General features: G+C 44.6%; 2 protein-coding genes across 3 annotated transcripts in view; both read left to right on the top strand.

Annotated features, from left to right (window-relative positions):
* The window catches only part of atp8b4 (ATPase phospholipid transporting 8B4), a 176,661-nt gene extending 155,979 nt beyond the window's left edge, over nt 1-20,682 (top strand). For both annotated transcript variants that reach the window (XM_078427515.1, XM_078427516.1), the window contains 4 exons: nt 338-583; nt 10,336-10,474; nt 13,145-13,275; nt 15,618-20,682. In XM_078427515.1, the coding sequence (XP_078283641.1) occupies nt 338-583; nt 10,336-10,474; nt 13,145-13,275; nt 15,618-15,896 (795 nt within the window). In that variant the 3' untranslated portion in view covers nt 15,897-20,682. The remainder of the gene's footprint in view (nt 1-337; nt 584-10,335; nt 10,475-13,144; nt 13,276-15,617) is intronic.
* A 2,627-nt stretch (nt 20,683-23,309) lies between these two features.
* The window catches only part of nnt2 (nicotinamide nucleotide transhydrogenase 2), a 75,835-nt gene continuing 71,471 nt past the window's right edge, over nt 23,310-27,673 (top strand). Inside the window, exons 1-2 of the mRNA XM_078427498.1 lie at nt 23,310-23,462; nt 26,752-26,922. Of these exons, the coding sequence (XP_078283624.1) occupies nt 26,784-26,922 (139 nt within the window). The 5' untranslated portion in view covers nt 23,310-23,462; nt 26,752-26,783. The remainder of the gene's footprint in view (nt 23,463-26,751; nt 26,923-27,673) is intronic.

Raw genomic sequence — 27,673 nt, 5'->3', positions numbered from 1 at the left:
AAGGAACTGCAGATGCTGGTTGACACCGAAGATAGACACAAAATACTTGAGTAACTCAGCGGGACAGGCAGCATCTCTGGAGGAAAGGAATCGATGACGTTTCGTGTAGAGACCCTTCTTCAGACCGAGGTACAGACACAGGTCCAGGTTGACAGCTTGTTTATTGTTGATTTCTACACAGCTAAGTACTGTAGCATCCTGAAAAGACATTTACTCAATAATCTATCAGGGGTTAAATAAGCATGAGCCGAATAATTTTTTCATTATTGAGTGCGACTTTGTCAGTAACTCGCTGCTGGGATTAATCTCTCTCTAATTTTACTCTCTCTCTCTTTAGGATGTCAATGAACAGAAAAGTCTGGTATACACAAGGCTCTATGAACCTGGACAACTGAACCTGCTTTTCAATAAGCGGGAGTTCTTTATCTGTATCATTCACGGAGTCTACACGTCTATTGTCCTGTTCTTTGTTCCGTACGGAGCGTTTTGTGATTCAACAAGAGATGACGGGCAGCATCTTTCAGATTATCAGTCGTTTGCGGTCACCGTGGCAACGTCTCTGGTGATTGTGGTCAGCGTGCAGGTGAGGTCAGATTTCAAAATGGCTGCACCCGAAACAGGTTTCCTCAGCTAGGCACCACTTGAAAATCATATCTTCAATAATCAGCGTGGAAACAGGCCCTCCGAGTCCGCGCCAACCAACTCACCTGTATCCACCTATCGCTTGCCAGGCTTTGCCCCACCTCCCACCTCTCTTTTACAGCTTTCTCCCCACTATTCCATTCAGTCCCAAGTAGCGTTCTGACCCGAAACGTCGCCTGTCCATTCCTTACACAGATGCTGCCTGACCTGCTGAGTTCCGCCAGCACTTTATGTTGTGAACCAGTGGACACCATCATTTATATTGGACCAGATAGAAGTATATAAGATTATGAGAGGCTTTAGAGTTGCAGCCTTACAGCGCCAGACACCCGGGTTCGATCCTCACTGCAAGTGGTGTCTATACGGAATTTGCTCATTTTCTCTGTGACTGCGTGGGTTTTCTCTGGGTGCTCCGGTTTCCTCCCACATTCCTAAGACGTGCAGCCTGTAGGTTAATTGGCTCCTGTAAATTGTCTCTCGTGTGTAGGACAGAACTAGTGCGCGGACGATCGTGGGTCGGCACAGACTCGGTGGGCCGAAAGGACCTGTTTCCACTCTGTATTTCCAAACTAAATAACATAACATGTTGCTAATATATCGAACAATTTGGATGTGATGTTAACAGATTCAAAGAGAGGAGAGTGGGGCAAATGCAGTTAACTAACACTGCTGTGCGAGCTAACACTTTTGACAGGACTAACAAGCCTGGAGTGGATATTGTTATTCAGGGAACGTATTTATAAAAGACACTCAAGATATTGGCCACAAGAGCAAATTATGCCATGAACTAGGAATCCAGACAGCTTCTATCTGTCAGCAAAGGTTGTGGTGGAAGTGGATTCGGACTAGGGTTTCTATTTTAAAATTTGCCAAGGTTAAATTGCCTGTTAATCCACTGTGCGGGACACAGAGAGATGGAGTATTTTGCTCAATTTGACAGCCAATATCAGCACGAAACATTCTGGGGTCAATTGTAGCCAGTCGAAAGAACAGAAGTATTTTTAATGGGATTATTCAACTGCACATGTGTTTAATATAGAAAGACAGTCATATCAATTCAGAAATCAATAACTGGTGAGAGTGATGAAACATGATCAGTAAAAATGTGCAGCGACCTCCAGAAACAGACACCTGTCAAAACTCCTGATACATCGATCGCCTCAAATGACTCGGCTCGTAATCATGTAGCCCGTGATCATAGACGTCGGGAAATTATGAATCCTGGACGGCCCTGAATGTGTCATTTCCTTTTGCAATTGAGGTGGCAGCAAATGGGGGAGTGAAAGGGCTTTGGGATATTGGAGTTATATCTACCCAACATCAGGGCAGATAGAGAGATTGCCCGAAGGTAGACACAAAATGCCGGAGTAACTCAGCGGCTCAGGCAACGTCTCTGGAGAAAAGGAAATGGTGACGTTTCGGGCCGAGACCCTTCTTCAGATCTGACCCGATTCTCACATCTCCAATCGCCCGTTGCAAACTGCTACAGAAGCAGCATACCGGCGGGTTGCATCGCAGCTTGGTCTGCCCAAGACCACAATACATTGCAGAGAGTTGCAGCCCTAGTTCATCACACAGACCAGACTTCCCATTATTGATCATAAGACCGTAAGTGATAGGAGCAGAATTCGGCCATTCTGCCCATCAAGTCTACTCCGCCATTCAATCATGGCTGATCTATCTCTCCTTCCTCACCCCAATCTCCTGCCTTCTCCCATAACCTCTGACACCCGAACTAATCAATTGACTCCATCTACACATCACTCTGCCTCAGAAAAGCAGCCAACATAATCAAAGCCTTGTCCCACCCCGGTCATTCCTTCTTCTCCCTACTTCTGTCTGGCAGATGATACAGAAGCTTGAAAGTGCTCACCACCAGACTCAGGAACAGCTTCGTCCCCTCTGGAATCAGGCTTCAGAATCAGGCCACTGTCCAATTCATTTCTACCCTTTTGCGGATATTGGACTTTGTCGATGGAACTGATGCACTGCAATGCTGAGAACTATATTCGGTACCTTGTACCTTCCCCTTTGTCCAACCTATTGTACTGGAGATTGACTTGATTGTAATTATGTGTAGTATTATCTGATCAGGCAGAGCTTTTCGCTGTACATTGGTACACGTACAGCCAATAATAAGTGTGAACCAAAACCTAGGAAAGGATCTAAAGGGTTGCAGGATAGACTCGGGACATTTATCTGTGCCATCATTTCTGTTTTTCTTCTTCTTACGTTCTTGTGGCGGAGGAGCTCCAAGAATTTCTTACACAGCTTTGCAAAGTGCCGCTGTGTTAGACAACAACCATCAGGCTTTTGAATACTACTAAAAAACAACTAAACTTCAAACTCAGAACTGTCTTGGTTGCAATAGGAACTTTGGGCTTTTGGTTTGTTTTGAACAAATTTTAAGATTTTTTTCTTATTAGTTGTTTGTTTATTATGTTATCTATTGAGTATTGTGTTTACAGGCCTATTATGCTGTTGCAAGTAAGAATTTCATTGTTCAGTTTTAGCACATACTGGACCAAGTGGACCCGTTGGTCCCAAACCTCTCCTGCATTGGAGCAGCACCCTGTCTTCTCCCCCTCCCCTCTCTCCTCAATCCCCTCTCCCTTCTCCCCAACTCCCCCCTCCCTCCCTCCCCCCCTCCCCCTCCCCTCCTTTTAAACTTTAAAATGTGAATAACTTAAAAAATATAAGACCGATTGCAATGAAACTACTTGCATTATCACTAAAGTGACAATGGTGAGTAAGGTGGGCCTAAAATTGTCGCGCTATCGTGTACCATTTTGGCTGAGGTTCAGTCACAAACAAGATAGCAAACGAGTTTTAGTATATAGTTGGCAATTAAACCACTATGTAGGAACTGCAGAACTGCAGATGCTGGTTTATACCAAAGATAGACATAAAGTGCAGGAGTAACTCAGCAGTCAGGCAGTATCTCTGGAGAACAAGGATAGGTGTGGTTTTGAGTCGGGACCCTTCTTCAGACTCCTTCTTCAACTGTTTTGTTCTGGCCTTCTCGATCTTTCAGTATGTAGTAGGGTCCCGACCCGAAACGTAATTTATCCTTGTTCTCCGGAGATGCTGCCTGACCTGCTGAGTTACTCCAGCACTTTGTGTCCATCTTTGACAATTAAGCATTCCTGACTCTGGAGATCGGGGTAACTCTCCCTCAATACAAGATACGCAAGTTGGAAAACCAAGTGAGCAGAAAATAGGAACTGAAACTGTACTGTTCTCATTATGTGGCGACACAATTTAACAGCCAGCCAAACTCCGTCCAATAAATGCATGAGTCAGGGATCATCTTAGTTGTGCCTTTTATTAAGATGCCATTGTAGGTGCATTCATGAATCAAGAGTGAAACTGTAAAATAACACAACAAAATACATAAGCGATTCAATAGTGTTAGAACAAGTGTAATGACAAGGTAGCTATGGCTTGCTGCTACATACTACATGAATTTTAAATAACCCCAAAATGTCTGAATTATTACTATAAATGTATATTAAATTACAATAATGCACTTTAAATACAACGTCGTTTTCATGACCGGCCTGCTTTTTGTTTCAACCCATTTCGGCCCCACACCATCCAGGCACATGTAACATTTCAGCAATTACAGCATAAATCTTACAAAGTTGCCAAAAGCGTTCTCCTCACAAATATCACCAAATACAATTAGAATATAGGGTTACATAACACAGAAACTTACAGATGATGCTTTCACAAGCTTAAAGGAAAGGATGGCAGCAGATATACAAGTTTGCTTCTTGGGCTGCCTGAGGAGAAAATGGCTGCTTTGAGGTCACGGTTAGAGGTCACAAGAGACCCACTTCCTGATCAAACAAATCACCACTAGGGGCGCTAAAACAGTGCTAAAAGAACTCAAAAGCCTGGGGCAGAGCAGAAACCATATCCTTCTGGCAGGGTCCAGAGTTGAGTACAATCTCAAGTGAGAGCGGGAAAGGAGGAAAGGAGGAAAGGTGAAATACGTGACATACGTGATCACTGGGGATCATTATATCACTGTACTGTGACCATTGTGAAGCTTAAGATTCAACTTCTTATATTTCCCCTTAATTTCCTCTCTGTGGCGAATGAGATCAAGGGCTAATTACATATAGAGTACTTGTAACAACTAGAATATGACCTTGAATTAAAAAAAAAAAATGGATCAGTGGTTATTTTTAGAAGCCATGCACAGTTGGACAAAGCAATGTTGGATGCTTTTCGTTAAACAGCAGGTGAAAGGTCCAGTACTAATGTGGGCCTCAAGTTAATGAGAAGTTCCATTGTGACCTGGCCTTCTGACAAATGCTGGCATGCATTTGCCAACATTTCTTTTCGATTAAAGTTTTTATTCAATTGATTAAATAATGTGGGGTTTAAAGTTGAACAGATATTCCTGATTAGAACATGAAACAGTGCAGCACAGGACAAGGCCCTTTGGCCCACCGGGTCCATGCCAAGTTAAACTAATCTCTCCTGCATGCATGTATTCCATATCCCTCCATTCCCTGCGTATCCATGTGCCTATCTAAAAGCCACTTAAATGCCCCTGTTGTAACAGCCTCCAATGCCACCTCTGGCAGTGCGTTCCAGGCACCCACCACACTCTGTGTAAAGGGCTTGGCCTGCATATCTCCTTAAACTTTGCCCCTCTCACCTAAAGTTATATTAAGCTTAACCTTAAAGCGTAAAGCTACCGATAGAGTTGCTGCCTTGCAGTGTCAGAGACCCGATTTTGATCCTGACTACTGTGCTGTCTGTACAGAGTTTGTACGTTCTCCCCTTGACCTGTGTGGGTTTTCTCTGGGAGCTCCGGTTTCCTCCTACATTCCAAAGACGTACAGGCTTGTAAGTTAATTGGCTTGGTATAATTGTAAATTGTCCCTAGTGTGTGTAGGATAGTGTCAGTGTGTGGGGATCACTGGTCGGCATCATCAAGCCCCTGAATCAGCTTCTTAAGACATCAGAACGTAATAATTTTCCAAAAGAGCGACATGGTGGCGCAGCGGTAGAGTTGCTGCCTTACACCGCCAGAGATCCTGACTCTGGGTGCTGTCTGTAGGGAGTTTGTACATTCTCTGCGTGACCACGTGGGTTTTCTCCGGGTGCTCCGGTTTCCTCCCACACTCCAAAGACGTACAGGTTTGTAGGTTAATTGGCTTCGGTAAAAATGATAAGTTGTCCCTAGTGTGTGTGGGATAGTGCTAGTGTACGGGGTGATCGCTGGTCGGCGCGGACTAGGTGGGCCGAAGGACCTGTTTCCAAGCGGTTTATCTCTAAATCAAACTAAACTAGTCTAGTCTTTGAAATTTCCACCTTGGAAAAAGGTTCTGACTGTCCACCGTATCCACGCCTCTCACAATTTTCATCTGGTCTCCCCTCAGCCTCTGACACTCCAAAGAAAACAGCACAGGTTTGTCCAACCTCTCCCTAGAACTAATACTCTCTAATCCAGGCAGCATTCTTTTCTGCACCCTAATTAATTAAAACTACGATGCGGAATTGCACATTTTTATGCAGCATTTATCAGCTTGTAGATTTTGCTTGTAATTTAGTCATTACCAGAGGCGTTTCTGTTTTAACTTCCACTGTGCACAATCTGTAAGAAGTGTATTTGGACGATAGGTGGTTTAAATCTTTATCTATGATCCCTGCAAGTCATGACATTAAATCCAGATGCATAGGAAGGAACTGCAGATGCGGGTTTAACTGCAGATAGACACAGAAAGCTGGAGTAGCTCAGCGGGTCAGACAGCATCTCTGGAGAAAGGAATAGGTGACGTTTCAGGTCGAGACCCTTCTTTAGGCAAGGTCTGAACAGGGTCTCCACCCGAAACATCATCTATTCCTTTTCTCCGAAGATGCTGTCTGACCCACTGAGTTACTCCAGCTTTCTGTTTTCTGCTGCACAACCGCCAACAGCTGGGCTATCTCGTGCAGGTTTCGCTCGCATGGGTACTGGTTGCAAAAAGATTATTTAGATTTTTATGTGGGCAAGTTTGGTGAGATGATCCATGTCCAAATTGTCGAGCTGTGACTTGAAAAGTGACAAGGATGATGCGTGTTGTCAGTCTGTGTCGACCTTCACGTTAAATCCGAATTATGGCGCCAGGAGGCAAGAAGGCAAACCGAATTCTGTGACTGAATCATAAATGCAATTCGAAGGATTGGAATTCTTCTCCACCTTCAAGGCCAGATGTGTTTGTAAAGTGGTTCTAATGACAACCTTGTTGCATTATGAATGACCTTGGTCATGCTGGCTGCAAATTGCAGCTTTGGAAGATTAATGTAATCATAAATGACAGGAAGCCCTTAGTAACTTTATTTGATGGTGTTAAATGATATGTACAGTGAGGTTAACTGATCTGAAAGGAGAAGAGATAACAGATGGAAGCTTTCTCTCAGCAAGTCAGATTTGACAAAGAACCTTTGATAGGCACGCAGTTATGAAGTGGTTAACGTTAATGGGGTGGAACTGTTAAAACAAGAAAGTGAATAGCTTTATGTTTGGATGTGGAATGTATATGCTTTCACTCTTTGTCAGAATTGAACCTTTCCAACATGGAACGTTACACAGTACAGCACAGGAACAGGCCCTTCGGCCCACAATGTCCATGCTGAACATGGTGCTTAGTTAGTATAACTGTTCTCCTCTGCCTGCATGTTATCCATATCGCTCCATTCCCTGCATAACCATGTGCCTATCTAAAAGCTTCTTAAAGGCCACTGTTGTAGCTGCCTTCACCACCACCACCTCTGGCAGCGCATTCCAGGCACCCACCACTCTCTGTGTAAAGAAAACTTGCCCAGCATATCTCCTTTAAACTTTGCCCCTCTCTCCTTAAAGCTATGCCCTCTGATCTTTGACATTTCCACCCTGGTGGAAAAGGTTCCGACTGTCCACCAGTGTAGGTTAATTAATTACCTAAAATTGGAGAATTCAATGTTCATACCTTTCTCGTAATTTTATATACTTCTACCATGTCTTCCCTCAACCTCCAACATTCCAGAGAAAACAATTGAACCTTTTCCCTCTTGTGGAAGTTCAATTTCATGAGTTACAGCAAGCCAGGCACTGATCCACATAACTTTATTCCGGTTGTTTGACACACCTTCTACAAATAGTATCAATCTTCTTGCCAATGTGACAATTCAACTAAACTAATCCACTCACTGATCCCTAGCGTGGACAAGTGGCTTTAGAGTACTCAGTTACGGACTGTTCTTGGGACTCATAAGGAAGTTCACAACCTCATAAGTAATAAAGGAGCAGAATTGAGCCATTCGGCCCATCAAGTCTACTCCGCCATTCAATCATGGCTGATCTGTCTCTCCCTCTTAACCCTATTCTCCTGTCTTCTCCCCTTAACCCTGACACCCGTACTAATCAAGAAACTTTCTTTCTCTGCTTTAAAAATGCCCATTGACTTGGCCCCCACAGCCTTCTGGACAAAGCCTGGTGAGTGATAGGTGGATGCAGGTGGGGGGGGTTCTTGATGAGCACTTTGTTGGACAATGGCCAAAGATGAAAAAAAAGTTGTGAGATATGAATAGAAATGGTGTGAATTGTGAAGCTCGAGGCAGGGATATGGATGGAAGGAGAAGGGGAGAAATGTGCACGGGTTCAGGTTGGGCACAGGGCGGAGAGTGGGGATTAGAAAGAAGAGGGAGGAGAAGGTTGAGGAGGGGTGGAGGGGATTGCAGTGAGTTACCTAAAAGTAGAGAAATCAATCTTCACACCATTAGGTTGTAAGCTACCTGAACAGGTACAATTATTTTAGAGTGAATAATATGTCATTATTTTATTGTTTCTCGACGCAATCTGATTTGGGTAGACAATACCACAGTGCAACCAGTGGACTTTATTGCCACCTGCAGGACAAATAGTGGCATCCACAAAAGAGAATGAAAATCATAACGACAAAGGAGGCCGCAGAGGGCAGCGCGGTGGCGCAGCTGGTCGTGCTGCTGCCGTATAGCGCGAGAGACCCCGGTTCGATCCTGACCTTGGGTGCTGTCCGTGTGTGGAGTTTGCACCTTCTCCCTGTGACCACGTGGGTTCCCTCCGGGTGCTCTGGTTTCCTCCCACATCCCGAAGACGTGCTGGTTTGCAGGTTAACTGGCCCTCTGTAAACATTGCCCCCTAGTGTGTAGAGAGTGGATGCGAAAGTGGGATAACACAGGACGTGTGAACGGGTGATCGATGTTCAGCACAGACTGATCAATCTGGAGAAGGGTCTCGACCTGAGGCATTCCTTCTCTCCAGAGATGCTGCCTGTCCCGCTGAGTTACTCCAACGTTTTGTGTCTACCTTCAATTGCAGTTTTTTTCCTACACACAAGATAAATGTTCAATAAAGACAGCAGACTTTCTTCCGTAGAGAAACAGAGTGAACAATTTAAAGATTTTGCAATAATTTATTCAGGTTTAATGCAATAAATTTTTGAAAGGTTGAATTTTAAATTCTCAAAATTCTATAATTTAATTGGAATTCATATTTTCCGGATCACCTGAATTACTGGATTGGTAACAACCCCTACACTACCGTTAATATATAACCCATTTTTTTATGCTGCAGAAACTTACAAACCAAATCAATTCAACTACAAAAATTGGAAAATTCAATATTCATACCATTGGGTTGAAAGATACCCAAGTAGAATATGAGGTGTGTTTCCAATTTGGTTCTGGATGCTCCATTGCTATTGAGAGACTTGCACATCTTGTGGACTGCAGAGATTCCAAAATCCAGGCCTCTAAATCAGCTTGTTCAGATATCTAGGAATAGGCAAGAAATGCAAGCAAAACCTTCACACCAAAACTTAATAATTTCCAAAAAGGGTGGCACGGTGGCGTAACGGTAGAGTTGTTGCCTTACAGCGCCAGAGACCCTGACTGCAGGAGCTGTCTGACAATAGACAATAGGTGCAGGAGGAGGCCATTCGGCCCTTCGAGCCAGCACTGCCATTCAATGTGATCATGGCTGATCATTCTCAATCAGTACCCCATTCCTGCCTTCTCCCCGTACCCCCTGACTCCGCTATCCTTAAGAGCTCTATCTAGCTCTCTCTTGAATGCATTCAGAGAATTTTTGAGTCTGTGCGGAGTTTGTACATTCTCCGCGTGACCACATGGGTTTTCTCCGGGTGCTCCGGTTTCCTCCCACACTCCAGACATACAGGTTTGTTGGTTAATTGGCTTCAGTGAAAATTATAAGTTGTCCCTAGTCAAGTCAAGTCAAGTTTATTTGTCACATGCACATACACGATGTGCAGTGAAATGAAAGTGGCAATGCCTGCGGATTGTGCACAAAAAAGAATTACAGTTACAGCATATAAATAAAAGTTAATACAGAGAAGACAAAATTTAGTCCCTGGAGTTATAAAAGTTAACAGTCCTGATGGCCTGTGGGAAGAAACTCCGTCTCATCCTCTCCGTTTTCACAGCGTGACAGCGGAGGCGTTTGCCTGACCGTAGCATCTGGAACAGTCCGTTGCTGGGGTGGCAGGGGTCCCTCATAATCTTGCTTGCTCTCGATCTACACCTCCTGATGTATAGTGTGTAGGATAGTGCTTGTGATCGCTGGTCGGCGTGGAGTCAATGGGCCGAAGGGCCTGTTTCTGTGCTGTATCTCTAAAACTAAAACTAAAAAGCTTTTTTTTCTGATTTTCATTGCAGATTGGGCTTGATACCAGCTACTGGACAGCAGTCAATCACTTCTTCATATGGGGCAGTGTGATGGTTTATTTCTCCATCTTGTTTGCGATGCATAGCAACGGGCTCTTCTCGATATTTCCAAGCCAATTTCCTTTTGTCGGTAAGTCTCCTGAGCCTTAACACCGTGCTCTCTCGCTACAAGAATGCAGGAAGGAATTAGTCAGGCAAGGCATTGCAAATCATATTTTATCACCACTTGCATACATTAAGGTTTGAATCTGAAGGATACCTAAATCATCAGCATCGTCAGCCCGTGCATACTTTTAGATTTGAGAATAAGTACAATCCCACCCACCTCCGCAATGGATAGACACAAAGTGCTGGAGCAACTCAACGGGTCAGGCAGCATCTCTGGAGAAAGTGGAATAGGTGACGTTTCGGATCGGAACCCTTCTTCAGACCGAAAGATAGAGAAGGCCAGAACAAACCAGGGCTGGCAACAGATGACCTGAGGAAGGGTGGAGTTCATAATGGCCCATTGTTGGCTGGGGAAGATGTTCTAACGACAGGGATACAAGGATGTGAACAGTGGAACTAGTAGGATGACTAGGGTGGTGAGGGGGAGGGGGGGTGGCGAGAGGGGGGTGGGAAGGAGTGAAGGAGTTACTTGAAATTTGAGAAATCAACTGCTGGGTTGTAAGCTGCAATAGGTTTAGTTTTGTGCTGGTCTGGATGGTATTGTTAATTTAACACTAATAACAGGAATTGGTCTAAGAATGAGGAAGTCACGATGCAGCACTTTGGTTAGGTCGCATTTGGAGTATTGCGTGCAGTTCTGGTCACCTCATTATAAGAAGGATGTGGAGGCTTTGGAGAGGGTGCAGAAGAGGTTTACCAGAATGCTGCCTGGATTAGAGGGTATTAGCTGAAAGGAGAGTTCAACAAACTAGGATTGTTTTCTCACGAATGCCGGAGGTTCAGTTTAGTTTCATTTATTGCCACGTGTACCGAGGTACAGTCATTGCTGGAATTTAGAAGGATGAGGGGGGATCTTATTGAAACATATAAGATAATTAGGGGATTGGTAACATTAGAGGCAGGAAACATGTTCCCAATGTTGGGGGAGTCCAGAACAAGGGGCCACAGTTTAAGAATAAGGGGTAGGCCATTTAGAACGGAGATGAGGAAGAACTTTTTCAGTCAGAGAGTGGTGAAGGTGTGGAATTCTCTGCCTCAGAAGGCAGTGGAGGCCAGTTCGTTGGATGCTTTCAAGAGAGAGTTGGATAGAGCTCTTAAGGATAGCGGAGTGAGGGGGTATGGGGAGAAGGCAGGAACGGGGTACTGATTGAGAGTGATCAGCCATGATCGCATTGAATGGCGATGCTGGCTCGAAGGGCTGAATGGCCTCCTCCTGCACCTATTGTCTATTGTCTATTGCTTGCTATCCAGTCAGCGGAAAGACTGCAATTGGCTCGGATTACAATCAAGCCCTCCACAGTGTACAGATACAGGATAAAGGGAATAATGATTAAAGGTAGTCCGAGTGTCTCCAATGTTGTGGATGGTAGTTCAGGACTGCTCCCCAGTTGTTGATAGGATGGTTCAGTTGCCCGACGACAGCTGGGACGAAACTGCCCCTGAATTGAGAGGAGACGTGATAAAAGTGTATAAAATTATGAGAGGCATAGATAGGGTAGAGAGTCAGACCAGGGTGGAAATGTCAAAGACTAGAAGGCATAGCTTTAAGGTGAGGAGGGCAAAGTTTGAAGGAGATGTGTGGGACAGGTTTTTTACCCAAAGGTGCTGGAACACACTGTCAGAGATTAGTTTCTCGGCCTCATGTTCAACACAGATATTGTGGGCTGTACTATGTGGCCTATGTTCCGTGTAAGTAAATTTACTGACTCAGCGGGCCAGGCAGCATCTTGAGAGAGAAGGAATGGGTGACGTTTCGGGTCGAGACCCGAAACGTCGCCCATTCCTTCTCTCCCGAGATGCTGCCTGACCCGCTGAGTTACTCCAGCATTTTGTGTCTACCTTCGATTTAAACCAGCATCTGCAGTTCTTTCCAATACATAAATAAATTTACTAGTCCATTTTGAAAAATAGTAAAATAAAAATATTTGCATACTGCCAACACTTTCTGGAATTGAGACAATACCTTAAGATTTTGATACTTGCCACAAAGAAAGGAATAGGAACGTGTTTACACATTTATTAAAAGTATCGGACAAAGTTCAGAATCAACATTTTGGATACTTTGGATATAAGGACATCCTTGCTATTAAGGCAGTGCAGTGTAGGTTCACAAGGTTAATCCCTGGGATGGAGGGACTGTCATAAGAGGAAAGATTGGAAAGACTGGGCTTGTCTTCACTGGAGTTTAGAAGGATGAGAGGGGATCTTATAGAGACGTATAAAATTATTAAAGGACTAGACAAGCTAGATGCTGGAAAAATGTTCCCAATGTTGGGGGAGTCCAGAACCAGGGGACACAGTCTAAGAATAAAGGGGAGGCCGTTTAAAACAGAGGTGAGAAGAAACTTTTTCACCCAGAGAGTTGTGAATTTGTGGAATTCTCTGCCACAGAAGGCAGTGGAAGCCAATTCACTGGATGAATTTAAGAGAGTTAGATAGAGCCCTTGGGGCTAGTGGAATTAAGGGATATGGGGAGAAGGCAGGCACAGGTTACTGATTGTAGATGATCAGCCATGATCACAATGAATGGCGGTGCTGGCTCGAAGGGCCAAATGGCCTCCTCCTGCACCTATTTTCTATGTTTCTATGTTATGCATGTTGACGTTTATTTTGAAACTCTTTTTGCCTGCAGGAAATGCTCGGAATTCCCTGATCCATGTCTCTGTGTGGCTGATTATAATCGTGACCACTGTGCTGTGCATCATACCAGTGGTGGGGTTCAGGTTCCTGAAAGTGGATTTGAAACCAAGCTTAAGTGACAAGGTATCACTCAGTTCTTTACCCTGGCTGGCTTTTTATCAGTGCTGGAAAAAGACAGACCCTTGCTTGTTCACTGCGACTTACTCTAACTGACCTTATTTCCCGTTTAGATCTCGCATGGATCTCGTTTAGTTTAGTTGAGGGGAACAGCGCGGAAACAGGGCTGTCGGCACACCGAGTCCGCGCCATCCTGCGATCCCCGCACACGAACATTATCCTACACACACCAGAGACAATTTACATTTATGCCAAGCCAATTAACGGGGAGAACGTACAAACTCCGTACAGACAGCACCCGTAGTCAGGATCGAACCCGGGTCTCTGGCGCTGTAAGGCAGCAACTCTACCTCTGCGCCACCGTGCCGCCCCATTAGGAGTGCAGGTACATAGTTCGGGGTGGCACAGTGCAGAAAGTAATTAGTCTGACAAGGCATCGTAAATCAGATTTTATCACCACTTGCATACATTAAAGTAGGAATCTTAAGGATACCTAAATCATCATCCTGTAAGTTACAGCGCCAGAGAACCGGGTTTGATCCTGACTATGGGTGCTGTCTAGATGGAGTTTGCACGTTCTCCCTGTGACTACATGGGTTTTCTACGGGTGCTCCGGTTTCCTCCCACTTACCAAAGACATACTGATTTGTAGGTTACTTGGCTTTAGTTAAAAATAGTGCTCGTGTACGGGGATCGCTGGTCAGCACAGACCAGGTGGGCCAAAGGGTCTGCTTCCACGCTTTATCTCTAAATTTGAAAGTTCCCTGAAAGTAGTGTCACAGGTAGATAGGGTGGTCAAGAAGGCTTTTGGTACATTGTCCTTCATCAGTCAGGGTATTGAGTATGGAAGCTGGGACGTTTATGTTACAGTTGTACCAGACGTTAGTAAGTTCCTCTCCTAAGTTGAGAAGGCAGGAGGATGCGGTTGAGAGGGAATAATAGGTCAGCCATGGTCGAATGGCGGAGTAGACTTGATGGGTTGAATGGCCTAATTCTGCTCCTTTGACATTGGCTGCACTTTTGGTAATCCTGCTATAGGAAGGATGTCATTAAGCTGGAAAGAGTGCAGAGAAGATTTACAAGAACCTACTCTGTACTTTTTGTAGCTTAATGACATCTATCCTATAACAGGGTGACACGCCTCAGAGAAAATGGTTTCCAGACACAAGGCAGCATTTTTGAGCCATGCCCTGGCAGAGTGCTGCAGCTGGTAGAGCTGCTGCCTCACAGCACCAGAGAGCCAGGTTCAATCCTGACCTCAGGTGTGGAGTTTGCACGTTCTCCCTGTGATCACGTGGGTGCTCCGGTATCCTCCCATGTCCCAAAGACGTGCAGGTTTGTGGGTTGATTGCCCTGTATACATTGCCAGTGTGCAGGGAGTGGGTGAGAAAATGGGACAACATGGAACTAGTGTGAACATGTGCTCAATGGTCAGTCATAGATTCATCGAGTCTGACAGAGTGCAAATAAGCCCTTCAGCCCAACTTGCCCACACCGGCCAACATGTCCCATCTACACTAGTCCCGCCTGCCTGCACTTGGCCCATATCTCGTTAAAACTGTCCTATCCATGTACCTGTCTAAATGTTTCTTAAACATTGCGATAGTATCGCTTCAACTACCTCCCCTGGCAGCTCGTTCCATACACCCACCACCCTTTGTGTGAAAAAATTACCCCTCAGATTCCTATTAAACCTCCCCCCCCTCACCTTAAACCTATGTTCCCTGGTTCTTGCTTCCCCTATTCTTGGCAAGAGACTCTGTGTGTCTACCCGATCTATTCCTCTCACGATCACAGCGGTCACGGTGGCGCAGCGGTAGAGTTGCCACCTTACAGCGAATGCAGCGCTGGAGACCCGGGTTCGATCCTGACTGCGGGTGCTGTCTGTACGGAGTTTGTACGTTCTCCCCGTGACCTTAGTGGGTTTTTTTCCGAGATCTTCGGTTTCCTCCCACACTCCAAAGACGTACAGGTGTGTAGGTTAATTGGTTTGGTAAATGTTTAAAAAAATTGTCGCCAGTGTGTATGTGTATGTTAACATAGTGTTAATGTGCGGGGATCGCTGGTCGGCGCGGACCTGGTCTCTGAAGGGCCTGTTTCTGCGCTGTATCTCTAAACTAAACATGATTTTATGCATCTCGAAAACATCATCCCTCATCCTCCTGAGCTCCAAGGAATAGAGTCCCCGCCTGCTCAACTTCTCCCTCTATCTCCGGCCCTGTGTGCTTCTACCGATCTATTTCCCTCATGATCTTGTACACCTCCATAAGACCATGTGGGCCCAGTGGGCCGATTTCCATGCTGTGTCTTTCAATGACTCTAATCGTGGTAAAATGCATCGTTTGCAGGTGCGGTACATGCAACGCGCGAGGAGGAAACAGCGGCCGACGCAGCACCGCATGCGGCGGGTGAACCGCACCAGTTCGCGCAGGTCAGGCTACGCCTTCGCCCACCAGGAAGGCTTCGGCGAGCTCATTACCTCAGGACGCAACATGCGGTTCAATAATCCGTCGCCGGCCTTGACCGGCAAGTTCATGCTGGGCAGCACCAGCTGGATCGAGAACCTGCGGAAGAAAACGACGGAGGTCGGCAGCATCAACGGCAGCGAGAAAAATGTGAAACTGTAGGCTCACAGCTCTGCAGTGAAAAGGGTGCTCTTCCTCACTTTAAACCTGGTCACGGTGTACAACGCGCTGCACATCCACAGAGTTTGGACCCATAAACCTGGTGAAAAGGCATAAAATAGTTAACTCCTTTCGTGGAGCCTTGGCATATCAATTTTATAAAGCTGGCCGTTGATTATAGTTACAGGGTGGACTATTATCCTCTCTGGCATGACGGTTACCAATGGTTCAACGGTTAGAATATCCTCTGCTGTGAACTTGGGGATGAACGTATGTCCAGTCGAAGCACTGTTGACATCTCCATTAAGGCACAAGCTTGCGTTTCTAAGCTGTAAATATTTTTTTAACCTTTTTGGGCAAAAAAAAAACATTTTTATAAATCAAAAGAACAATGGTTGCAATGATTCGTGCTGCCCAGCCTAAATAGACGTATGCAAGCAAGATTACAGAGCTTTTGAAAATGGAGGATTTACTTTGCAACTTATATGTAATATAAATCCTTTTTTTCATTAAGGGCCCCAATTTACATTGTATTCTGTTTAAGAATGTTAGTAATTGTGGTCCTGTAGAAGTCCCCTCATTCGAGGAATTAGTGCCTTTTAAGGTTTCCTTTCACGAGGAGCCAATTGATTTATATTTGAATGTATGTATATTTTTTTGAAAACCATACTCTGCATTTACAAACACTTACTGCTTTTGACGGTACACAGTCACATTTTCACGACCTTTCTTTGGTGAAATACAATGGTAACCCATACAGATTGTTATATCTGCAATACGCTTTCTCCAACCAAGTGCTCGATTCAGTTATTCCGTAGATTAGGACCACATATTTTCCGAAATGGAAAAATCAAAGCGGGAATGTCTGTTTTAAGACTTTTGGACTCATTAATCTGCTTGCTGTTTTTCTTCCTCGTTCAAATGCATCGTTCAAATCCAATGCTGCTTTTAATTTCCAGTAATGTTTTTTATTTCCCATTTCCATCATCGAGAGGGTTTTGCTTTTCGGTCAATTACTCGAGAAGAGGGAAAACACACTCCCTTGACATCAGTCTGAAGAAGGGTCTCGACCCGAAACGTCACCCATTCGATCTCTCCACAGATACTGCCTGTCCCGCTGAGTTACTCCAGCATTTTCTGCCTATACTCGAAAAAAGGATTGACTTCGTATTGAAAACAATCTATTTCTCTCTTTTTTGTTGGGAATTTGCTGTGGGTATATTTGGGAGGCAAAATCTCCCTAGGATCTTGAGATGCGTAGCACCAGGTGATTGAGGTCACTTTGAGGAAAAATGGACAAACCTGCGGTTCCATTAGTGCTCCCGTTTCCAATATACTTCTCCGCTTACAGTAGCATTGCACATGAATGTTTAAGTAGCATTTGGACGGGAACATGGATAGGACAGGTTTAGAGGGAGATGGGCCAAACACAGGCAGGCGGGACTAGTGTAGACGGGACATGTGGGCAAGTCGGGCCGAAGGGCCTGTTTCCACGCTGTATCACTCTATGACTCTATGACTCACTTTGTCATATCATTGTTTTCACTCTTTATCCTCCAGAGCCTTACGAATTCGTATTCACAACATTTCAAACAATTGAGCACGGTTTCGTACTGAGGCCTTGCCTTGTGTAAATCAACCTCTGACTCTTACAGGACAAAAATGCGAAAAGAATTGAAGAGACAGAAAGGGTCCATGCGACTTGCTATTCAATTCAACACAACAGCCTTAAATCAATCATTTCCTATTATCCCTACAATTGACCAACTGAATTCAATCCGTTAATCGTGACAATAAAATTGCCATGTCTATATGCAAATGTATGTAATCTGTGCTTACTGATAGCAAATTATATATCGTAATCCTTTGTTTTACTAGTTCAGGTCTCTCAAAAATAATTTCGAGTAGATTACAAAATATCAGTATCATCTTGAACTGTGGAAAGGTTTCAAACCTTGTTATTTTGAATCTAAGATATTTATTTCAGTAAAATGAGCCCTTTTAAGACATTGAGATGCTCAATACATAGCTTGCCAAACTTCTCTGGGATAAACTTGTTCAAAATGTAAAAGAAAATTATAATCCTTCCCTGTTCAGTTAGTTTTCGTTAAGCAAAATATTATTGCAGTAGTCTAGTGAAGAAGTTAATGCTGAAGGAACTCATCTGGTCAGGCAGCATCTATGGAGGAATGGACAGACGACATTTCAGCTTGGGACTTCAGGCTGAAGATGGTTCCCGACCCCAAACTTGGTCAGTCCATTCCCTCCACAGATGTTGCCAAACCTACTGTGTCTCGACCTGAAACTTCACCCATTCCTTCTCTCCAGAGATGCTGCCTGTCCCGCTGAGTTGCTCCAGTATTATGTGACTTGTCTTTGGTTTAAACCAGCATCTGCAGTTCCTTCCTACACAGAGTTCGTTCAGTAGTTTGTTTGTTTCTCGATATTCCAGCATCTGCAGCCTCAATTTCGTAAAGAAGTTCAATTGACATGGGTCTAAAAATACCACTGTGTACTAAATATTCCAGGTGCTGTATGATCTGCCTTTTCTGTGCTAGGCAAGTGCAGCAAATCCACATGGGTCACAGTTGATTTCATCAGCTTCTTTCATGAAGTTAATTTGCTTCTTACCTTCGGCCTTATTTGATACTGATAACTTGTTTTCTATTCTTAAACTTATATATTTTTAATACTATTTTCTTGTTAGTTCAGTGTTTGATGCTTTGAAGTGCTTTTGTACTTTCCTGTTTCAGAGTCTCTTGATGGCTTGGTTTGTTATTGAGCAGGTTTTTCCCCACTTCGCCTTACATTCCCACTTCAGTTCACATTCCACATGAAACTACTCTTCCAGTAACTGATGCCCAATACGATTGACCGCCCATTGGTCTACCAGACAAGAGAAAAACTTATTTGAAGATCCTTGCAATAAAGAATCAGTTTGAGAGAACAAACTGAACTTGCAGAACAGAATCGAATCTTGTTGAGTCAGGGCAGCGCAGTGGCACAGCGGTAGAGTTGCCGGATTCGATCCTGACTACTGCAGGGAGGTTGTACGTTCTCCCTGTGACCATGTGGGTTTTCTCCGGGTGCTCCGTGTTCCACCCACACTACAAAGACTTAGCAGTTTGTAGGTTAATTGGCTTCAAAAGGAACAGCACCCCGTATTCAATTTGAGTAGCTTTCAATCCAAAGGTATGAACATTGAATTTTCCAATTTTAGGCAAACAAATCCCTATTTTCCCTCTCGTCCCTGTGCCCATTTGCCCCTTTCCATTTTCCCTGTCCTCTTTCACCTACATTCCTTCCTCTGGCTTCACATTTCTTCTTCCACCCTTATTTCCTTATCTCACACTCTTTGTTTTTTCATCTCAAGCCTTTGTCCAACCATCTGCCAATCAAAGTCTCCTTTCACCTGCATCCACCTATCACTCCCCAGGCTTTGCCCCCACCCCAATCTCTCTTCCAGCTTTCTCTCCCCTGCTCCAATCAGTCTGAAGAAGGGTCTCGACCAAAAACGTCACCTATCCATGTTCTCCAGAGATGCTCCTTGACCTGCTGAGTTACTCTAGCGCTTTGTGTCTTTTTGGTAAACCGATATCTGCAGTTCCTTGTGTCGGAACAATCTAATGACTTTATCATACTTCGTTGGAATATGCAACGGAAAACAAAAGCTAGCTTTGGTCTTCATATTGTTCCTGAGAGATAACTGGTTCTGGTAACAATGGGTGGACATTTGCCAAGCAATTAATTAAATGCCAAATGATCTCAGTAGTATTAATGAGAAATGAGTTATTATAATTTGTTAAAGATTGAGAAATAACTGTTCCCTAGGACACTAAAAGAACTCCTTGCTTTTCAAGGGTTAGTTAGTGTAATTGTTTATGGATGTATTCCTACAAAAACAGATGAGAATTTACTTCACTGCCTGATGTGAAAACAGATTGCAGCATTCTCTCAGTTCTGCAATTAAAACATAGTACAAATGATGCACTAAAATCTCGACAGTGAATTTGAACCCTGAACCTTCTGGCTCAAGTCTTTTGCCACTAAATTAAAGACGATGCTAATTTCTAATGGTCTTACTGTGTATCCCACATGTTTGGACACTGTCAGTTACATCACAATATCCTGCATGCAGTTTAAAGTGGCAGTTTCAAAATCACTTACAAAAGTATTTCACATTCACGTCTACAGCTCAATATTAATGAGGACATGAAATGGACAGTCCTTTCAGCACTAATCTGTCGAGGGAGCCTTTTCCCTCTTTAACAGCTTAGGATTCAATGTTAAACCAACCTCACATATATTCTCTTCCGAACGGCACAGTAATTAGCACTGATTTCCGCATAAATATTTATTGTTATCTCTTGATAAGCACAAAATATTGTATTTTATTATACATATATGGAGATAATTCATAAGATCCGCTGTCAATGTATTGGTCAAAATTGTCACTCAATAAAGCATGAAAATATATACGTTTTAATTTATAAAAAGATTTTAAATTCCATTACTTTTGCCTTTCCTCTTGTGACATATACATGAGAAATATATTTACAATGTCAGAAATGTAGATAATTAAGATGTTTGGCTTCGAAGGATATCCAGATTTCCACAAAGGTATTAGATCCTGTGTAAGCAAATGGTTAAGAATTCCCTTGCTATGCAATAATTAAGCTTACCTATTATCAGGATGCATATCTGAAATACCAAAGAGATTTAACTCTTTATTTGGAAAACTAGTGTTTATGTGTCATGTATATTGTGTATGTTTATTTATAGGCAAAAATATGAAGCATCACTGTTTCAGAAAACATTTTCTTTTCTTGCCACTGATGTCTTCTGCTGTAAATAAATTTGATTATTTAAAATTAATTGTGCAAAAGATGTACACTTTTGTCAGGTAAAAATGGTTATGTGTGATTCGGGTAGCAAACTTATTTATTTAATTTTGCACTAGTTTTGTTTATTGTCACGTGTACTGAGGTACAGTAAAAGGTTTTTGTTGCGTGCTATCCAGTCAGTGGAAAGACAATACATGATTACAATCGAGCCATTTACAATGTATAGATACTTGATAAGGGAATAACGTTTAGTACAAGGTAAAGCCTGCAAAGTCCGACCAAGGATAGTCCCAGGTATTTTACTTGAAGTCCCATCATGGTTGCCCCAACCTTGCTCTCTCAAGAGTCAAGAGTGTTTAATTGTCGTGTGTACCAGAATCAGAATAGCCTTTATTGTCATCCAAAAAAACAAGTCTTTTGGACGAAATTCCATTGCCCACAGTCCAACAATAAGAGGAATAAAAATAAGCAATAACACACCCAATCACAAACCAACGCAAAACAAAAAATAAAGAAACATCCATCACAGTGAGTCTCCTCCAGTCACCTCCTCATTGTGATGGAAGGCCAGAATATCTTTTCTCTTCCCTGCCGTCTTCTCCCGCGGTCAGGCTGTTGAAGTTGCCACGTCGGGGCTGTCGGGACTCCCGACATTGACGCCCCCGCCGGGCGGAGAAAATCCCACGGCCTGTTCCAGCATCGGAACTATGAAATTCTGATCTCTGCAACTGGATCCTCAACTTCCTGACCAACGGACCCCAATCAGTGAGGATAGGGGGAAAAAAATCATCCTCTACGATAATCCTCAGCACTGGTGCTCCGCAAGGATGCATTGTCAGCCCCTTTCTTTACTCCTCGTACACCCGTGGCTACAATTCTCATTCAATTTGCAAATACGCAGATAATACCACCATTGTGGGCCGGATATCAAATAATGAAGAGATGGAGTACCGGAAGATGTTTGAGAACCTCGTGTCCTGATGTCGAGTCAACAACCTTTCTTTCAATGTCAGCAAGACAAGGAAGATAGTAATCAACTTCAGGAAGTGCAGCGGTACACATACCTCAGTTTGCATTGACCGCGCCGAAGTAGAGATGGTTGAAAACTTCAAATTCCTATGAGTCAATATCACCAGCAACTTAGTAAAAAGGAAAAGATAAGTGAAGACGAATGTAGGTCCCTTGTAGTCAGACAGACGAATTTATAAAGGGAAACAAGGAAATGGCAGAACAGTTAAACAAGTACTTTGGTTCTGTCTTCACTAAGGAAGACACAAACAATCTCCCGGAAATACTAGGGGACCGAGGATCTAGTGGAAGGGAGGAACTGGAGGGAATCCACAGTCAGAAAATGGTGTTCGGTAAATTGTTGGGACTGAAGGCAGATAAATCCCCAGGGCATGATGGTCTGCATCCCAGAGAACTCAAGGAGGTGGCCCTAGAAATCGTGGATGCATTAGTGAACATTTTCTAATGTTCTCTCGACTCTGGATCAGTTCCTGTGGGCTGGAGGGTAGCCAATGTAACTCCACTTTTTAAGAAAGGAGGGAGAGAGAAAACGGGAAATTATAGACCAGTTAGCCTTTCATCGGCAGTGGGGAAGATGCTGGAGTCGATTATTAAAGATGTTATAGCAGCGCATTTGGAAAGCAGTGACAGGATCAGTCAAAGTCAGTATGGATTTATGTTCCCGATGTTGGGGGAGTCCCAAACCAGGGGCCACAGTTTAAGAATAAGGGGTAGGCTATTTAGAACGGGGATGAGGAAAAACTTTTTCACTCGGAGAGTTGTGAATCTGTGGAATTCTCTGCCTCAGAAGGCGGTGGAGGCCAATTCACTGGATGCTTTCAAGAGAGAGTTAGATAGAGCTCTTAATGATAGCGGAGCCAATGGATATGGGGAGAAGGCAGGAACGGGGTACTGATTGTGGATGATCAGCCATGATCACATTGAATGGTGGTGCTGGCTTCCTCCTGCACCTATGTCTATTGTCTTTTCCCCTGCTCCTCTCCCTTACACCCCCCCCATCCCCTCCTCACCACCCCATCACCCTCTCTTCACTCTCACCACCTCCTCTTCCACTCTACTCTTCCTCATCTCCCCTTCCCATCCTCCTCTCCCCTCCTTTCTTCCTCACTTCCACCCCTCCTCCTTTCCCCCCCCGTCCACCCCACCTCTCCCCCCTTTCACTCCCCCTCACCCCCCTCTTTATCTCCTCCCCTCTCCCTCCTCTTCTATTCCCTCCCTCCCCACTTTCTCTCTCCTTCCCTCTCCACTTTCTTTCTCTCCCTCCCTCCTCTCTCCCTCCTCTCTCCCTCCTCTCTCCCTCCTCTCTCTCCACTTTCTCTCTCCCTCCCTCCCTCCCTCCTCTCTCTCCACTTTCTCTCTCCCTCTCTCCCTCCCTCTCTCCCTCTCTCCCTCTCTCCCTCCCTCCCTCTCTCCCTCCCTCCTCTCTCCCTCCCTCCCCCTCTCCCTCTCTCCCTCCCTCCCCCTCTCCCTCTCTCCCTCCCTCCCCCTCTCCCTCCCTCCCCCTCTCTCCTCTCTCTCTCCTCTCTCCCCTCCCCCTCCCCTGCAGCGTCTGACGAGCTCCGGCCGCGATCCCGCCCTTTCCTGCAGCCGCCCGGCGCCGCCGCCGCTGCCACCGCTCCGCTCCCCGGTCCCAGGCCCAGTCCCAGTCCTCGGCCTCGCTCCCCACCGCCGCCGCCGCCGCCGCTGCTGCACCCAGGTAGGTCCCTACAGAGGGAGAGGGGGGGAGACACCGCCTGCAGGGCCCGGGGGGGGGGGGGGGGGGGTCGCGGCTCCTCCCCCCCTCCCCCCCCCGTCCCAAAGGCAGCCTGAAGGTTATTCAGGAGCTGCCTCCCCTCGGCCGCTGCACCGCCGCTTTGCCCCCTTTGTTTAATTTTGCACCAGAAAAACCAATGCAACACCACTTTTAAAGGACATTTGCACCATCAATACCAATGCAACAGGACTTAAATGACATTTGCACCACTAAAACCAATGCAACACCACTTTTAAAGGACATTTGCACCATAAATATCAATGCAGCACCACTTTTACATGACATTTGCACCACTAAAACCAGTGCAACAGGACTTTTAAAGGACATTTGCACCACTAAAACCAATGCAACACCACTTTTACATGACATTTGCACTACTAAAACCAATACAACGCGACTAAAATGACTATATGCATCACTAAAACCAATGCAGCGCCACTTTTGAATGACATTTGCACCACTAAAACCAATGGAGGGCGACGTTTGAATGACATTTGCACCACAGAAACCAAAGCAGCACGACTTTCAAAAGACATTTGGGCAGATATATGGATTGGAAGAGCGTAGAGGTCAATGGGCAATTTGGGACTAGCCTTGTATGCCAACTAGGTCAGCATGGGCAAGGTGGGACGAAGGGCATTGTGTCTCCATTGGCTGGCTCTACCACTCTAATTGCAATATTGCTCAGCTTTGGGTAGGAAGGAACTGCAGATGCTAGTTTACACTGAAGATAGACTCAAAATGCTGGAGTAACTCAGCGGGTCAGGCGAAAAGGAACAGGTGACGTTTTGGGTCGAGACATTTCTTCAGACCTGAAACGTCTCCTTTTCTACAGATGCTGCCTGACCCGCTGAGTTACTCCAGCATTTTGGGTCTGTCTTCTATTGCTTCAGTTTTGACCTTTGTTTCCTATTCTGTGTTATACCGTTCATTCATTTTCTGTTGACCTAATTCTAGAAGGATGGTTATCCAGGAGTGGACACTGCAGGTCCAAATGTTTGTTTAAACACGTGGTGCGTGTTTCCACCTATCTTGATATTCTCCCATTTGTCCTCTCTGCCCTTCTCGACACTGCCTGCATTTGCTATTTGGTCACCTTGGAATCTTTCTCACCAGCGCTGGGCTTTTGCGATCAGATTCTCTCTTCAACACTTCCACAAATAACTCCCATATGACCTGTGTAATGTTTGACTGCAGAGAAATAGGGTCTCAAAAGCAAAAAACTTCGACACTTATGTTAGAAAAGGTCACCAGAGGTGACTTCCTCCCTGAAAGAAAATCCAGACTCGTTTAATTCACTACATGAAATCAAGCTTTTACTTTCATTTCCCACAGATAACATTTTACAGAAAATGTTTTGTGTTTAATTAGTTGATACCTTGAGAGGAGAAGTGAAGGATATTTCTTGGGAACGGGAATCGAGGGTTGTAAACAAAAATATTAACCTTGTCCTGTACAGTTCAACCCACAGCCAGCATTTTCTTATATTGCTGTGGGGGTCAAAGAATTGTATTTAAACCGTAGAGAACCTGACCCTGTTTTACCTGCTCTGCTGTTTGAGATTTGGCGTGTCACGGAATACTTTATCGTACTTCTGCAACCAGCAAACTGACTGGTTCGGAAATCACAGCCTAGTTCGGAAATTCAAATGCTCATGAGGGAAGCTGCAAAAAGTGGTGGACAGTTAGTTTAGCTTATTCAGTTTAGTTTAACGCGGTTACAGCACCCAGACTGTGGAACAGCATCCCATTCCCCATCAGAACTGCCCCCTCCATCGACTCCTTTAAGTCCAGGCTCAAAACTTATTTCTACTCCCGAGCGTTTGAGGCCCTCTGAGGGGGCGCTGTGAACTATTTATGTATGTGTTTTTATGTTTGTGTGCCATTGTATGTTCTTTTTTAGTACCTGCACTGATGTACAGCACTTTGGTCAACGTGGGTTGTTTTTAAATGTGCTATACAAATAAAATTGACTTGACTTGACTATTGTCCCATGTACCGAGGTACAGTGAAAAGCTTTCTTTGTGTGCTAACCAGTCAGCGGAAGGACAATACATGATTACCATCGTACCATGCACTGCGTACAGGTACATGATAAAGCGAATAACGTGAATAACATTTATGCAAGATAGTGTCCAGTAAAGTCTGATCAAAGATAGTCGCAAGGGTCTCCAATGTGGTAGATCGTAGCTCAGGACTGCTCTCTAGTTGTTGGTAGGATGGTTCGGCTCAGTTTAGTTTATTGTCACGTTTACCGAGGTACAGTGAAAAGCTTTTGTTGCGTGCTAACCAACAAGCGGAAAGGCAATACGTGATTACAATCGAGCCATTCGCAGTGTACGGTTAACAGCATTGGATGGTTCAGTAGCCTGACAACACTGCCCAGTCCATCATGGGGACTGACCTCCCCACCGTCGAAGGGATCTGCAGGATGTGCTGCTTCAAGAAGGCAGCCAATATCATCAAAGACCCACACCACCCTGGCCACACTCTTATGCTGCTACCATTGGGAAGGAGGTACAGGAGCCTGAAAACTGCTGCCTCCAAGTTAAAGACCAGCTTCCTCTCATCAACCACCAGGTTCTTGATGAATGACCTTGACCACAACCCATCTCAGCTCCAACCAATACAAGCTTTGCACTATTATGGTTGCTCTGCGGGAGTTACTCCAGCATCTTCCGGAATATATCAGCATCTGCAGTTCCTTTCCACACGCTTCTTAGCTGGAGGTGCAGAATAATACTCAGGTTAAAGGAAGGATGCAAAGTCATGAGACTAAAATTTGGCAGAGTTTCTTTTTAGTAACAGATCCCTACATTTCACATGAACTGAAATAAACAATTTTGCATGTAACCAAATGGTGTTTTAACAGTTTTATTACCTGATATATGTAGAAGATACAACAGTGCAGCACAGGAACAAAACCCATCTTCAGACAGAAGGGTCTGAAGAAGAGTCCCGACTTGAAGTGTCACCTATTCCTTCTCTCCAGAGATGCACCCTTGACCCGCTGAGTTACTCCAGCTTTTTGTGTCTATCTTCGGTTTAAACCAGCATTTGCAATTCCTTCCTACATACACCGTAGTTCAGGACTGCTTTCTGGTTGTGGTAGGATGGTTTAGTTGCCTGATAACAGCTGGGAAGAGACTGTCCCCGAATCTGGAGGTGTGCTTTGAGGAAAGACTGACTTTACTATTATGGCCTTAACCATTTTGTTTTCAATTGCCCGACAGGGTGGCTTGAAGCAACACCGTCTCCCTTCATCATGGCCAGTTTATTCCGTGGTGCGATGTGCTACTCTGTCCCGTTACTGAAGAGTGGATCGGCAGTAACTGTAAAACGAGCTCCTTGTAAACGTTACTTTAAGACCTACCAAGTTTTATGGAACCAGCAAGCAGTTAAAGGTAAATATATTTTACATTTAATCACTTTAGGACTGCGAGCTGCTTAGGAGAACATGTATGCCCTTATTTCAATTCCTCGGTTGACAATAGGCAATAGGTGCAGGAGGAGGCCATTCGGCCCTTCGAGCCAGCACCGCCATTCAATGTGATCATGGCTGATCATTCTCAATCAGTACCCCGTTCCTGCCTTCTCCCCGTACCCCCTGACTCTGCTATCCTTATGAGCTCCATCTATGCTTGCCACCCTCAAATTCCTGTCCAAATTTCAGTCAATATTATGTGTTCATGCTCAGAAAATTCATAGAGCTCTACAACAATTTCAGATGGATGGTCTGAAGATTAAGGGGACTGGTAATTGTGTTCAGTTGTGCCTTGGGCAGCTTGCAACCCAGCGGTATAAATATTGATTTCTCTAACTTCAAGTAACCCTTGCATCCCTTCTCTCTGTGTCCCTCCCGCACCCTAGTAGTCGTGCTAGTTTCACTGTCGCCCAGTTGAGTTTCACTGTCTGTATTAACTCGTTATCACCTGGCCCACAGCCAACAATGGGCTCAACCTTTCATTGATCATTGTTACCTTTTGCACCTCTTTCATTAATTTGTTCTATATCTCTCTATATCACCATCTGTATCACTCATTTCCCTCTCCCATGACTCAGTCTGAAGAAGGGTATCGACCCGAAACGTCACCCATTCCTTCTCTTCCGTCGTTGTAAAGCTGACTTACCTGGGAGATCAGTTGGCTTTTAATT

This window comes from Rhinoraja longicauda, chromosome 33, assembly GCF_053455715.1.
Source record: "Rhinoraja longicauda isolate Sanriku21f chromosome 33, sRhiLon1.1, whole genome shotgun sequence".
NCBI lineage: Eukaryota > Metazoa > Chordata > Chondrichthyes > Rajiformes > Arhynchobatidae > Rhinoraja > Rhinoraja longicauda.
Note: the sequence above shows the minus strand (reverse complement) of the source record. Positions and strands in the feature narration are given on the sequence as shown.